This window comes from Lissotriton helveticus, chromosome 10 (assembly GCF_964261635.1).
Source record: "Lissotriton helveticus chromosome 10, aLisHel1.1, whole genome shotgun sequence".
Taxonomy (NCBI): Eukaryota; Metazoa; Chordata; class Amphibia; order Caudata; family Salamandridae; genus Lissotriton; species Lissotriton helveticus.
In genome coordinates, this window is record NC_136071.1 from 352461040 (window position 1) to 352477276 (window position 16237).

Genomic DNA, 16237 nt, shown 5'->3' on the forward strand with positions numbered 1-16237 from the left:
AGGAAATGAAAAACTTTCCGAAGGAGGCTAAGAGCAAAAAAGCAAGCTTTTTTTGTTGCCTCTATATTTTCGTCCATATTGAGGTCATTGTCCATTAACACCCCTAAGTTTTTGACAACTGTCTTTGGCTGAGGAGAAAAACCCAGGTCATCAGGCCACCAACTGGGGGACCAGCTGGTGATGGCGTCCTTAAAGAGTATGACTTCTGTCTTCCCTGCGTTGAGCTGTAAGAAGTTACTGCTCATCCAGGAAGTTATAACTCTCATCCCTTCTTGAAACAACTTTTGGATATCCGGTGTGTCTTTCTTATACGAGAGGATAAGTTGTGTATCATCTGCGTATGAGATTGGGATAAACCCAATCTTCCTGAGAAGGGCCGCGAGAGGGGCAATATATATATTGAATAAAGAAGGACTGAGACATGACCCCTGTGATACCCCTTTGGTGACTTGAGTGGTCTTGGAGGAGAAAGGTCCCAGTTTAACTGTTTGTGTCCTGTTTCTGAGAAAGTCCTGAAGCCAGGCCAATGCTGAGTTCTGGATGCCTATAGAGCGTCTATCCAGCAAGATTTGATGGGAAATGGTATCAAAAGCGGCGGACAGGTCAAGCAGTATAAGAATGACTGCTTGATTGTCGTCCGCCAGCATGCAAATATTGTCCGTTACATTGACCAGAGCTAATTCGGTGCTGTGCAAAGGCCGAAAGCCTGACTGAGACTGATCAAGGCTCAGTCAGGCTTTCGACGTGGTGTGTCATCAGCTGCAGAACCTTTTCAAGACCTCATTCGACGTATCATATAGGCTGTCATGTGTACGTTCAATTACAGTGATGACATATTGGTTTTCGGAGCTACCCAAAAAACAGCATGATACAGCTTTCACACAAGTATGCAGTTTACTGAAAGATGCAGGTATGACTTTGAATGCAGAAAAATGGGAGTTCCGTAGGGCAAAGTTAAAATTCTTTGGTCATATCTTTTCTGATGTGGGTATGACAACTGATCCTGTTAAGTACAAGCGCTTTCAAATGCTGATCTCCGACAATCTGTTTCAATGGTGCATTAATTTCTTGGCCTGGCCAGCTACTGTGCTAGATATTGAAGAGACTTTTCCGCTGTAAGTGCTCCATTGAGAGAGTGGACGAAAAATGTTTCATTTCAGTGGTCACATGAATGAGAGAACAGTTTTAATAAAATCAAACAAGCCACTGAGAATGCTACGGAAATTACTTATTTCAATCGGCAACATCATACAGAGGTTATTGTTGACACTAGCCCAGTTGGGTTTGGTGCTATTCTTGCACAGCACCGTGGACACCCGAATGCTTGAAGGCATATTGTGGTGTAAGCAAGTAGGAGTTTGCCCCAACCAGAACGTGGTTACTCACAACCTGAAAAAAGGTGAACACTTCCATGAATTACTGTATGGAAAGCTTTTCATGCTGGTAAATGATCATCGAGCTGTTCTAACAATATTTAGCAATACAATGGCCAAGATGCCTCCTCGCATTGAACGTTTGGCACTACGGCTACAAGAGTACAATTACACATCAGTCGTGGAACCAGCACACTAGTCCTTTTACCAGTGAGGATGAATATCGAAAATATAGAAATGTCAAAGATGAACTGTCTATAATTCAAGAGGGAGTCATTTTGCAAGCGACATGAATCTTGATTCCAAGGAGAGTCTGCGCAGAAAATGACTGAAGTGGCCCACGAAGGACATAGGGGAATTGTTGCCACAAAATACGCTCTCAGAGACCGAGTCTGGTTCCCCTATCTTGATGAGCAAGTTGAGAAGGAATTAAAGGCTGGTCATCTATGCAACTGCCTATCTACATAAGTTACTCAACACACCCTAAACATGTCAGCACTCCCGAAGTATGCCTGGTAGAGAATAGCCAATTAATTTTTCAGTCCACTCGACAATGGACATCACCTGATGGTGATTGTGGACGATTACTCTCGATTTCAATGAATTGAGGATCTCTCATCCACCACTCAAGAATGAGTTATTGAGAGACTGGATGGCATCTTTGCGACATGGGATATTTCAGCCATCCTAAAATCTTACAACGGACTGCCTTTTCATAGTCGGGAGCTCAAAGACTTCTTAGAGTATCTGAGTAAAAAGCATTAAAAGAGCACTACTCTGTGGCCTCAGGCCAACGGACTGAATGAGAGATTTAGGAGTACGCTAAAAAAAGCTGTGCAGCATGCTACACTTGAAAAGCTTAAGTTACAAACTGTGTTAAACTCTAAATTGAGAGCTTACAGTTCAACACCTCACTTGGCCACCAGTGAAAGTCCGGCAACATTGATGTTCGGGAAAACAATGACAACCAAGATATCCCATTTGACCAAACAGACAGAAAGAGATGAAAATACAACTTGTATGAGGGACTTGGCTCAGGAACAAAAGATGAAAACATATGCTGACCAAGGACCACATGTGAAAAATATGGTCTTCCAGAGAGAAAGTGCTTGCAAATCAGATGCAGAAAAGAAAGTCTGATACTCCCTTTGATGCAGAACCTTTCTATGTGGTGTCGACCAAAGGACACATGGGCACTGCCCAGCACCTTCTGAAGTCTATTATCAGAGACTCTCTTCACTTTCGGCAGTTGATGCATAGTTCACTAGATCTCCATGGTGAAGGAGAGACTGACTTTGAAGCACCCAGGACTGTTGCAGCCTTTTCACCATCCAAGCAGCTCTTGGATCATGATGGTGGCAGGTCTCAACTCCCCACGACATGTTCAGGTCGAAAAATTAAAGCACCAAACAGATTAATTGAAGAGATTTAAATGTATATATTTTGTCAAATTGATAAGTTTTTGTTTTACAGAGGGGGAGATGTAGTTTCTTGAGAGTTACCAATGACAGAACCCTTATGGCTCCTGATAAACTCCGTAGAGCTAAGATATAATGGATAGAGTGTATTGCAGTGAAGGTTGCGTTAGAATGCTGAGTTTGCAATTACACGCAGATAAATAAAGACGCATGATACCAAGCTCCGTGTGTGGCATACATTTTTTACGGGTACTCCGGCTGGGAAGACACTCTGGAAAGGTGGACAGGTTGAGATGTGTGGTTTTCATAGACTAGACTTATAGACAAATGCAAGGTAGAGAATCAGTGGTGAAGTACAGAGAGTGTCAAAACAAGAACTGGGGTAGAGAAAGTATGGTCCGATAAAGAATGTAGTAAAGTAGTGAAAATATTAGAGTGGAAGGGGTCACGGGTAGAAACAGAGCTGAGGTGAAGTAGAGAGAGAGCAAGATGATGTCAAGTAAGAGAAGATATTCGTACACAGGTAGAAAGACAGGACAAGGAAGAGAGGAAGTGGTGAGTTAGAGATAGAGGGCTGAGACAGAGACATGTAGAAAGACAGAAGTAGAGAGCACTGTGAGGGGTGGAAGAGGGAAGAGAGGTAGAAATGTAGAGGTAGGCACTAACAGTGATAGAGAGGTAAGAATGTGAGATAAAAGTAGAGGAAGGTGTGGTAGAGAGGCATATTTTACAGAGAGAGATGAGATAGAGGGAGGGTGAGGTGAGGTGATGAGTAAGTTAGAGACTGGTAGATAGTGAAGTAGAGAGGTGTATATGGGGGAAGTCCGGTATGGATAGATAGATGACAGAGGAGAGAAGGTGATAAACATAAATGTAGAGAGTAATGAGGGAAGCATAGGTAGAGACACGGAGTTAGGGGTAGAGGTAAGCAGAAAGGAGGAGAAAGTTTGAAATGTGAAGGAGACAGAAGCGAGTAACAGAGAAATCACTTTACAAGGGGGTCTCTTGGATGGTGGGGACCCTGGGCAATGGCCACCGTTACCCATTCTTTAGAACACCAATGTTTTGTCAAGTATGTTGACCAGTAGGTTACTTCAAATAACAAATTAGTTTTCTCCAAGATTAAGTGGTGATAGCTTGGGCAGCCCTTATTTGAGAATTTATACAAATCAACTCTGCTGCCCTCTTTAAAGCATCTTCACCGTATGACTATGTGCATTGTGAAATACAAAAATATTTTGTGAACAGTTCAGCGGCTCCACATACCCTATATGCCCTTGCAGTGAAACAACTCCAGCTTTAATATGGTTCAAATAGAGAAGAACCATTCCACACTATCTGTGGTTGATAAGCAAGCTCACAATGAGGGGAACCTCAAAACGTGACAACTATTATCCTTCCTCAAATAATAATTTATGGAGAAATTTAGTGGGAAATTCTGCCACATCCATACTCTCTACTCCCCTTCTGGAACTCCACTTAATAAAGGGTTTGGTCATCTGGAATGATGGTCTAAATTTTCGGTTTTCTCTTGGGGAGTCTAGAGGTAAAGACTTGATTATGAAATGGACTGTTAAATAAGGCAGAAAGGACTGTTGTGCTAGTGAGATTATCACTGGTAGCCTTTTCCAATTTATTTATTTCTCTCCCTTATTAGCTTGGGGAATCACTTGCTACAAAATTGTTTATGCAAGTAATTCATCAATTGATCTCCAGTAGCAAACATATATTATAGACATCTCTGAGACTTATTAGAAGATGGGCACTATCACCAGCATAGCTCCTAGTATTATCAGAATTTACATACCTCTCTTACTAGCTGTACATTCCTTAAAACAAGCCAAAGGAACTCCTCTTTAGGGACTTGAAAAGAAGTCATCTTCCAATCACAACACAGTCCTACGTGCGTAAAGAAACATTAGCACTCTCATTGCAAAGATGAGGTTATCTCAGCCAAAAAAAGCCTAGAGTGCAGGCATTATCTATGGTTTGTCTGCATTTGGATTTCAGTGAAGTCAGAAAAAGGGATACGAAGCAGACAAGGACAGATGGTTTATTTTATCTGTCTGTGTGAATTATTATATTACTGGAGTGATGCAAATAACCATGTTAGGAGTGGGATTTTTCAGCCCCAACACTGGATGTGAAGCACAAGTTACTTACCTTCGGTAACGATATTTCTGGAAGAAACAGTAGTTAGTATTAGATTCCTTACCTTAGAACATCCCCAGGCTTCAGACTGGATCCGGAAAGTTTTCGTCAGCAGTACCTCTGCGTGTCGGTAGGCGTCGTATGCGGCTCCGTGTCCGTCGTCGTGATTGCCGGGATGACATCGTCGGAGTACTTATCCGCCGCCCTCGAGCGCTGACGTCAGTTCTGTACATAGCTTTCGGCGCCAGAAATGCAGAGCCATGCAAGAAACCGACACTGGTGCCATGAAACTAGGGCCCTCAAAGGGAGATACCTTAACCCTAGATATCGGTTCGCAGAACGGGATGGATGGGTGGGGCGGTAAGGAATCTTACACTAACTACTGTTTCTTACAGATATATCGTTACCGAAGGTAAGTAACTTGTGCTTCTGAAAGAAACAGGTTAGTGTTAGATTCTTTACCTTAGAATAGATACCCCAGACATACCTACCCCGGTGGTGGGTCTGCGAAACAAGATCACACCAGGAAGTCCTGGAGAACGAAACAGCTAAAAAAGCCATCTCTCCGGGCTTGGCTGTCCAGGCAGTAGTGCTTAGCAAATGTGTGCAGCGAGGCCCACGTAGCTGCCTGACAGATGTCCTGCAAGGAGACTCCCCGACCCAGGCCAGTAGTAGCCGCCGTGGCCCGAGTGGAATAACAAGGAATAACAGACCTTGATGCACAAGCCGATCCATCGAGAGATGGTCCGCTTGTGCACCGCCCGTCCCTTCTTAGCGCCCACGTAACCAACAAAGAGCTGGTCGTCCACCCAGAACTGGCGAGTGCAGTCTAGATAAAAGGAGAGCGCACGTTTTGGGTCCAGACGGTGGAGCCTCTCTTCCTCTTTCGAGGGATGCGGAGGCGGAAAGAAGGTGGGCAAGGTGATGGACTGCCCGATGTGAAAGGCCATAACCCCCTTGGGCAGGAAAGAAGGAAGAATCCTCGGAACAACTTTGTCCGGATGGACAGAGAGGAAAGGAGGCTTAGAAGACAGAGCCTGGAGCGCACTCACTCTTCTGGCAAAGCTGATGGCAACCAGGAAAGCAGTTTTAAGCGGCAGAAGACGAAGAGAACAATTATCAAGTGGCTGGAAGGGAGCGCACATCAGATAAGTAAGTACCAAGTTCAAGTCCCACTGAGGCATCAAGAAAGGAACAGGAGGGAACATGTGTGTGATGCCTTTCAAGAACCTATTTACAACAGGGGACTTGAAAAGGCTGATCAGGAAGCCTTAAGAAAGCTGAAATGGCTGAGAGATAGCCTTTGATAGTGCCCAGAGCAGAGCCCTGCTAGGCAAGAGAAAGAATGAAAAGGAGAACCTCTGAAAGAGGGGCAGAAAGGGGATTCACAGTCTTTGCTGTGCACCATGCCACAAATTTGTTCCACCTGCAGCCGTATACCATTTTTGTGGAGGGACGCCTGGCTGCCAGAATCACATCACAGACTTCAGGAGGCAAGTCAAATGGCCTCAACTGTCGCCGCTCAATCTCCACGCATGTAGGTGGAGACTGGACAGGTTCGGGTGGGGGACCGTCCCCTTCTGCTGCGACAGAAGGTCCTCCTGAAGAGGCAGATGAATCGGGGGATCGACTGACATACCGAGTAGCACGGGATACCAATATCTTCGTGCCCAGTCCGGAGCCACAATGATGACTTGGGCCCGTTTGCGTCGGATCTTCTTCAGCACTCTGGGCAGAAGTGGTATAGGCGGAAAGGCGTACAACAGACCGCAGCTCCACTCATGACAAAAAGCGCCGCCGAGCGAGTGCCGCCTTCGAAATTCCGATACAAAAGGGGATGATGGACGGAGCGCTTGAGCAAATCAAACACTCACCCCCAGTCAACTGATCTGGGTTTAATCCATCACCATTCTTTAGCTCACTCGGCCACCCCAGGGCAGACATGGCTATATGCAAATCAGTCTGACCCTGTGCCTTATGGGAACAGTGCAGCCCGAACTGCCAAGCCATGTCTTCCCTGGACCGGAAATAAGCATCCTGGGACCGGTTTCGGATTCATAATCCTCATCAGCCAGGCTATCTTGAATCCAGTGGCCAAGTGAGCAAGGGACTCACGTCTGAGCATACCCTGCCACACTTAGGGCGAACAAAGCGATACAAAAGGGGATGATGGACGGAGCGCTTGAGCAAATCAAACACTCACCCCAAGTCAACTGATCTGGGTTTAATCCATCACCATTCTTTAGCTCACTCGGCCACCCCTGTTCAGACATGGCTATATGCAAATCAGTCTGACCCTGTGCCTTATGGGAACAGTCTGGCCCGAACTGCCAAGCCATGTCTTCCCTGGACCGGAAACAAGCATCCTGGGACCGGTTTCGGATTCATAATCCTCATCAGCCAGGCTATCTTGAATCCAGTGGCCAAGTGAGCAAGGGACTCACGTCTGAGCATACCCTGCCACACTTAGGGCGAACAAAGCGATACAAAAGGGGATGATGGACGGAGCGCTTGAGCAAATCAAACACTCACCCCCAGTCAACTGATCTGGGTTTAATCCATCACCATTCTTTAGCTCACTCGGCCACCCCAGTTCAGACATGGCTATATGCAAATCAGTCTGACCCTGTGCCTTATGGGAACAGTCCAGCCCGAACTGCCATGCCATGTCTTCCCTGGACCGGAAACAAGCATCCTGGGACCGGTTTCGGATTCATAATCCTCATCAGCCAGGCTATCTTGAATCCAGTGGCCAAGTGAGCAAGGGACTCACGTCTGAGCATCCCCTGCCACACTTAGGGCGAACAAAGCGATACAAAAGGGGATGATGGACGGAGCGCTTGAGCAAATCAAACACTCACCCCCAGTCAACTGATCTGGGTTTAATCCATCACCATTCTTTAGCTCACTCGGCCACCCCAGTTCAGACATGGCTATATGCAAATCAGTCTGACCCTGTGCCTTATGGGAACAGTCCAGCCCAAACTGCCAAGCCATGTCTTCCCTGGAACGGAAACAAGCATCCTGGGACCGGTTTCGGATTCATAATCCTCATCAGCCAGGCTATCTTGAATCCAGTGGCCAAGTGAGCAAGGGACTCACGTCTGAGCATACCCTGCCACACTTAGGGCGAACAAAGCGATGCGAAAGGGGATGATGGACGGAGCGCTTGAGCAAATCAAACACTCACCCCCAGTCAACTGATCTGGGTTTAATCCATCACCATTCTTTAGCTCACGCGGCCACCCCAGTTCAGACATGGCTATATGCAAATCAGTCTGACCCTGTGCCTTATGGGAACAGTCCAGCCCGAACTGCCAAGCTTGGAAATTCCAACGCGCCCAACTGATGACATTGCACCTTCTCCTCGGTGGCGAATAGATCTAACCAAGCCTCTGCCCACTGCAGAAAGAGACCTTGCGCCATGCCCAAGTTCAGACGCCATTCGTGATCCATCAGGCACCGGAGGCTGAGTTCCTCTGCCCTGGCCTTCAGGGAACCTGCCAGGTGTGGAACGACCAGGGTGATGCCCTGGTGTTCCATCCATGTCCAGAGGCCCAGAGCCTCCTGACAAAGGGTCCACGACCCCACCCCACCCTGTTTGTTGCAATACCACATGGCAGTGGTGTTTTCCGTGAACATCTGCACTACACTTCCCCGGACAGAGGGAAGGAATGCCTTCAGTGCAAGTCGGATCGCCTGCAGCTCCAGAAGGTTGATATGGAGCCGGGACTCCGCCGGAGACCAGAGGCCTCTGATCTTCGCCTCTCCCATGCGCCCCCCCATCCCAGGAGGGACGCATCCGTCACCACTGTGTGCTCCGGTTGGGGAAGGGAAAGGGATCTGCCACTGACCCAATCGCGTCCGTGAGCCACCACTGCAACTGTCTTGCAGTGCCCTCCCAGATCAGGACGTGGTCGGACAGGTTGCCCTGATGCTGTGCCCACTGGAACTTTGGGTCCCACTGCAGAGCCCGCATCCGCCACCTGGCGTGATGTACCAGCAGGATGCAGGAGGCCATCAGCCCCAGGAGCCGCAGCATCAGCCTGACTGAAACTCGAGATAAAGACTGAAAGATTGGGATCAGAGCTGAATACCCCACACCCGCTCCTCGGCAGGATAAACCCGAAACTACGCCAAGTCCAGAACCGCTCCGATGAAGAGGAGCTTCTGAGAGGGGCACAGGTGTGACTTCGGCACGTTGATGGAGAACCCCAGCGAGTGCAGGAGATCGGCTGTAGTCTGGAGGTGGGAGACGACTGTCTGGGGCGAGCTCGCCTTCAACAACCAGTCGTCGAGATAGGGGAAGACTGGAACCCCTGATCTGCATAGATGAGCTGCGACCACCGCCATCACTTTCGTGAACACCTGAGGGGCACTGGTGAGTCCGAAGGGTAGCACGGTAAACTGAAAGTGCTTGTGTCTACCGTGAACTGCAAGTAGCGCCGGTGGGCCGCAGGACGGTTATGTGGAAATATGCGTCCTGCAAGTCCAACGCTACCATCCAGGCTCCAGGGTCTAGGGCAGCCAGGACCTGAGCTAAAGTCAGCATCTTGAACTTCGCCTTGCGGAGGAAGCCGTTGACGCTCCGGAGGTCCAAGATAGGGCGCAGGCCCCCTGTGCCCTTCCTCGGAACCAGAAAGTAGTGGGAGTAGCCACGAAAGGGGCGAAAAGCAGAAGTTTGCCGGGGCTGGCCCGACAGGCCCAAGGACTTGGGCGTAGCCCTGGAGTCCTTGAAACGTCTGCGTTGTCGCCAAAAAGGCGACGCCCATTGAAGGGCATGTCCATGAGCGTGGACTGGACATCCCCAGAAAAATTGGCAGACCTCAGCCAGGCGTGGCGACGGATCGCCACCGTTGTGGAAATTGCTCTGCCCAGCGAGTCCGTGGTATCAATCCCACGTCTGATGGAATGACGTGCTGCATTTCGCCCCTCAGCAAGAGCTTGGGTGAGCTGTGCCTGGGCCTCCTCCGGACACTGGGGCAGCACGTCCGCAACCCTATCCCACAAGGAGTGGGTGTTACGGCCCAAAAGGCAAGCGGTGTTGATAGACGGCAACCCCAGCCTAAGTGAGGAGAACAGTTTCTTCCCAAACTGGCCAAACATTTTGGATTCCCGATCTGGAGGGGCAGTCGGGCTTGTGGTCTGGGACGTAGAGGCCTGGATCACCAGGCTCTCGGGGGTGGGGTGTACCGACAGAAAGCAGGGGTCGCCCGGAGCCGGGCGGTGGCGTCGGGCCACGTTCCGATCCACAGGGGGCACTTTGAAGGGCTTGTACCAGGTGCCCATCAGAACGTCTGTGAGGGCCTCATTGAACAGCAGCAGAGGCTCCGAAGAGCTTACTAGTGGCTGAAGCACCTCGGTGAGGAGATTAGCCCTCACGGCCGCAGCAGGGAACTCAAGAGACAAGGCCTTGGCTGCCCTGCGCAACAACACACCATAGGTAGCACCCTCCTCCGTAGCCACGGAGGGAGGAGAAATGAAGCCAGTGTCAGGCGAAGTGTCAAGGCCACTGGCACCCCCTAGCTCGTCTACCCAGACCTGTCTCAACTGGCACTACTGTGCCAGAGGGTCCTCAGACCCATTACAGTCCTCCCCTTCATCCGTGTCCTGATAAAAAGGCAGGAATGACGGAGCCAGGTCATAGATCAATTGCTCACCCATCGACGCCGGAGACGGCGCCGTTCCGACGCCGGACCCGGACTGAAACTGGGGACGGCAGCGTCCGAGGACGGCGCCGGGAATGACACCATCCGGGTCGGCGCTAGCGGAGGAGTCGTGAGGTCAACTGGCGTCAACCGGGATCCAGGCATGGATCCCCCGGGGCCCTGCACCGTCGGGACCGAAGTCGACTACGGCGCCGGGGCCGAAGCCACCGGCTCCCTAAGGCCTCTCGTTGGGTCTGAGGGGCCCGAAGGCGCGCCGACAGGCCTCGACGGAGGGAAATGAGTCCTCATGGCAACGAGGAAATCACGTACCTCCTCCGGCGTCACATGCAGTCCAGGGACCGAAGGGTATGGGACCGGACGCGAAGCCTGCGGCTCCGGCGGAGCCGCGCGGGTGGTGCCACCCGAACCCTCAGCCGAGTCGCGCGACCGGCGAGGGGAGTCTGAAGAGCGATGTTGCTTCTTTGACTTCTTTTTAGAGTGCCTCACTTACCTGAATGCGAGGACTTGGAGCCCGACGAACGGTGCGGAGCTCGAATAGCTTGTGGGACCGCTCCTGTCTAGCCTTCGACGTCAAGGCCCGGCAGTCGGGGCACGACTTGTGGTCGTGGTCCACCCCTAGGCAGTAGAGACACCGGCGGTGGGGGTTGGTCACCGACATCAGGCGGTGACAGGCATCGCACGGTTTGAATTCAGGCATCTCTACCGGCACCAGGAGTGAAATCGACTCAAAAAAGATAGCCAAAATAGGCCAAAAATGTTGTCAAAAAGTGACTAGGGTACTAGCTCTTCACGGATCTGCACTTGCTGGCGTGGAAAAAAGAAGAACTGACGTCAGCACGCGAGGGCGGCGTCTAAGTAGTCAGCCGACGTCATCCCGGCGATCACGAGGCTGACGACGGACGCGGAGCCGCAGATGACGCCTACCGACGCGCAGGGGTACTGCTGACGAAAACTTTCCGGATCCAGTCGGACGACTGGGAATATTCTATGGTAAGGAATCTAACACTAACCTGTCTCTGGTTATGTATTGCTCTGGCATGAGACATGAGAAAAAAAGAGTTTTGAGTTTTTTATGCTCTGATGGCAGAGCGGTGAAAACTTGGCATGAAGCTTGTGCTCTAGCAAATGCTGAACCGTCGCCTTCCCTGGTAGTTGAGGGTTCCATCTGACTTCAAGTTTAACTCCTCAGTCTAAGTGATGTCACTTGGAGCTCCTCGCTGGAAAACATCCAATCAAGGACAGCTATCAATCTAAAATTCTATATGTTCCTTATATGTTGCCAGGTATTAACTGCTGTGAAATAACATCTCCATCATCATATAGTTTCCTTTGGTTTGGGAGCGTAAATGCAGCTCACAACACCCACATTAGATTTCATTTACACACCTATATTGTAGGTGTTGCTCTGAATGAACCACAGTAAATAGTGTTATACAGAGTAGTGTTCATATAAAATAACCATAATCCCTACAGCACCCCCATTCTCACTCACCTCTTTCTGGCCTTTAAAGTATATGGGCTTTAGCTATCTTAATAAATTGCTTTGGATGAAACAATGTGAAAGTGTTTACCACAGAGCCCTCTCCGTATCACAAATTAAGATTCCTCACCTCATATTGACTCTTAAAGTTGTTTGAGTCGAAAGCAAGACCTTTCTTCTTTGATTTGCGTTTGCTGGCATTCTTTCCCTAAAATGAAACACAACCAGACAAATTGACAGGTTTCAGAGCATGAAGAAAATCAGACTTTTGCTTTCTTTCTCTTCTCTTGTATACAAAAATGTCAATGATCGATTTTTTTTTTGATAACCAAGTTTTATTGAAATTTTTGAAACACATAAATTCATTGGTAGCACATTACACAAGAACGTTAAAAACCTTCCCCTCTGTGGCGGCAACACAGGCACAGTAAGTCCCGCCTGGGTGGTTACATTAGTATCCAATGAACATTTAAGCATATTGAGGCTGAGTCCCTCAAGAAGGTAACACGCCGAACCATTTGCCCCACACCCTGTTAAACATTTCCAGACAACCCCGGGCTTCAAAGAGGGACTCTTCCTGGACCCCACATCAATCCACGCCCCGCCTCCACTTCCTCAGCGTCGGAGCTGCAGCCTGGGACCAACCGGCCGCTATGTCTCTCTTCGCCACCGCCAAGGCGGTCCCCAGGAAACGCTTGTCAGCCCTAGAGCCATCTATGCCATCAAACACCCCTAACATCAGGTGCTTTGGGTCATGGGGACCTCCCACCCCAGGGTCTGTGCTAGCTCGTGCTCCACCCCCTTCCAGAATGGCTCTAAGGCCGGGCATAGCCACACTACATGGTAGAAGTCTGCAGGGGCAGAGTCGCAGCGCACACATGCCGGGGAGGCTCTCAAGCCGGCCCTGAAAAGCCGAGCTGGGGTAAGGTACGCTGCGTGGAGGTAATAAAGTTGGACCAGGAGTAACTTAGAGGAGGTAGTCAGGGTTTTGGGTGCCATAAGGGCGTCGCGCCAGTCCGCATCATCTAGAGGACCTACCCACCTCTCCCAACACACCTTAAGCCGGTCCAGGGAAGCAGGACTATTGTTTACCAGGGCTCGTATATACGGGACACACCTCCCCTACCCTGGTTGCCCATCATTACCCGAGCTTCCAGGGGGCTGAATTCCGGGAGAGCGGCAGGTGCTGGGAGGTGTGTGTGTTGGGAATGGCGGAGTTGTAGGTTCTTGTAGAACTGGGAGTGGGAGAGGGCATGTGTGCGTTGCAAGTCCGAAAAGGAGCGCATATGGTCACCCACCCACACATCCCCGAGGAGCGAAATCCCCACTAAATCCCAGCGACGAAAACCTCCCAGGGACGAGACCTCCCACAGCCAGGTGCCATGCCATAACGGTGTCTGTCTAGTTAGCCTCCGGTCCCATCTCACTTGTCTAAGGGCTGCGCGCCAGGCTGTAATCACCATCCTAGTAACTGGAGGCAAGGCCTGAGGCACCGGGGAGCCATAGAGGAATCCTTGAAGCTGTGCAAAATCCAGGGTACTGAGTTCCACCCGGTAAGCCGGGTCGGACCAGCCGCCCGCAAACCAGTCATGGATCACGATGAGCCTTGTGGCCAAATAGTAAAGGTGAAGATTGGTAACACCCATGCCCCCATCAAAAGGGAGAACCCGACAATGGGACAGGGACAAACTCAGGCGCCCACCACCCCACAGGAATCGGGTGAGTGTGCTGTCCAATTCCCGAAACCAAGCCCCCGAAAGATGTACCGTAGTGTTCTGTAGAATGTAGAGAAAGCGGGGGAGAATCATCATTTTGAAAAGGGCGCTCCTGCCCAGCGGGTTGAGGGGAGGGATTGCCAGCTCCTGAGGTCGGCTTTCATCTGGGCAGCCAGGGGGGCGATATTGAGGGCCCATTCCTTTTCTGGGAGGAGGGTCAACCAGACACCCAGGTATTTGAATGATTACCTCCGGAGGGGGATCACCGCCTGCCAGTCAAAACATGCCCGGGAGGGATGCAGGGGGACCAGGGTGGATTTCATCGGGTTAAGACGAAGCCCTGAGACCTGTTTGAACGTAGCGAGGGCCGCTAGAGCTCTGGGGCCGGAATGCTCCAGGTCCTCCAGGTAGAGCAGGACATCGTCCGCGTATAGGGCGATTTTATCCACCTGGCTCTGATCCCAGGCCCAATTTTGAAAAATGGGGACCCCTATATGTCTAATTGACTTTTGCTATACATAGGGAAATAAATTATTTTTAGGAAAAGGTCTATAGATTAGTCAGTCAAATACTTGACAACCCCACAAAAGCATTAATGTAAGGTGAACACTCAACTGCTAGATATTGAATCACATTAATAAAGACTTGTCACATAATGATAGATAGAGATGCATATTTGTAAACGATTTATTACTTGATTTTTAGAATATACATCAGTATTAGCTTATTGGTTTTTATACTCTGATCCCAGGCCCAACCCTTGATAAGGGGGCTCTGTCGGATGAGTGCAGCAAGGGGCTCCATCACCAAAACGAATAAAAGTGTTGAGAGAGGGCAGCCCTGACGGGTGCCTCTCCGAATCGGAAACGGCTCCGACAGCTCACGATTGACGAGCACCCGGGCTCTGGGGCTACGATAAAGAACCCGGATCAGACGGCGGAAGGGGAGGCCAAAACCCATTCTTTCCAGGACATCGCTCAGGTACCCCCAGTCCATCGTGTCAAAGGCTTTCTCGAAATCCACGAGAAGCAGCGCCAGGTAGGGGGACAGCCGATGACGATGGGCCAATGCCAGATGGAGGCGACGAATACAATGGCGGGTGCCCCTAGCTGGCATGAAGCCACACTGGTCAGGGTGGACCAGATCGTACAGCAAAGGTCGAAGTCGCTGGGCGGAAATTTTAATTTCTGTGTTGATCAGTGAGATCGGGCGGTAAGCCGAGCAGTCTAGGGAGGGAGGCTGTGTCTTAGGGATGACCACGATGGTGGCCACATCGGATTCAGCTGGAAAGGATCCCACCTTGGTTACTTGACGGAAAAGCTCCGTCAAATGGGGAACCAGGTCATCCCGGAAGATAGCATAATACTCCTGGGGGAACCCGTCAGGTCCAGGCGTCTTGCCGGAATGCAGCAGGGAGATAGCCCTGTGAATTTCTTCCGGGGTGAAGGGGCTGTCCAGGGCCTTTGCGGCCTCTCGGGAGAGGCATGGCAGGTGGGTACCAGATTCTTCCATTAGACCAGCTAAGGAGGAACTGGGGGGATGCGATGCGTACAGGGTCTCGTAGTAGTGCGCAAAGGTTTGTGCGATGGCTGATGAGGTCACTCGGCGGGTCCCTGTGACCGTCCGGATCTCCGGGATAATACGGTCGGCCTTGGGGTAGGACACCAGGTTATGGAGAAGTTTACCATTCTTATCCCCCCAGCCGTAGATGCGTGCCACCGAGGAGCGCCAAAACATTTTGTCCGACTCCAGGGAGATCCGACGAATCTCGTCTCGAACCAGCGCCAATTGCCTAGAGGAGTCGCCAGTACCATCAGCTAGCTGGGCAAGCTCCAGCTGCACCGCCCGGGATTCCGATTGTACCAGTTGGGCGACCTGGTCTGCACGTTTGGCGTGTACCAATCCTCTGGCCACCCCTCGAACCACCGCCTTACCGGTCAATGATAGATTTACTGAAACCGGCACATTTGGGTCACAGCCAATGACATAAAGAGGCATTGATGAGGCACATTCATGGTTCCAATAATGGAATCACCAGAAGTCTCAATGACACACTCTCATGCACAGTGCAAGACATGCATGCATTGGGACTCAGTGAGGGGGCTCCTCAAATAAACATATCCTTTCTACATATTACATGTTTGTCCAATATTATTGCAAAAAACAGCGTTTGTTTCAATCGCAATATTTCACAATAATGGTCTTATTCCTGGGGCCACCAAGTAGTGTTTGCTTCATCTGGTTTGATATCCATTGTGAAAGTAAGCCCAATGTGGGTTTAAAAGTGGAAAGTCTGTTCTTAGTGCCCAACATTAGCCATATCCTAAATGAGAATGGGCCACAACGTTTTACTTTCTTTGCAAAAGCAGACATCCCTCATGACTATCCGTGTTTGACTGAATGGATTAAATCCACCATAGATGAGTTAGTC

At 50.1% G+C, this 16237-nt stretch overlaps 1 protein-coding gene across 3 annotated transcripts in view; it reads right to left on the bottom strand.

The window, feature by feature from the left end:
• The window catches only part of LOC144783812 (cyclic nucleotide-binding domain-containing protein 2-like), an 832431-nt gene that overhangs the window by 614441 nt on the left and 201753 nt on the right, over positions 1-16237 (bottom strand). For all 3 annotated transcript variants that reach the window (XM_078662559.1, XM_078662558.1, XM_078662557.1), the window contains exon 3: positions 12222-12299. In XM_078662559.1, the coding sequence (XP_078518685.1) occupies positions 12222-12299 (78 nt within the window). The remainder of the gene's footprint in view (positions 1-12221; positions 12300-16237) is intronic.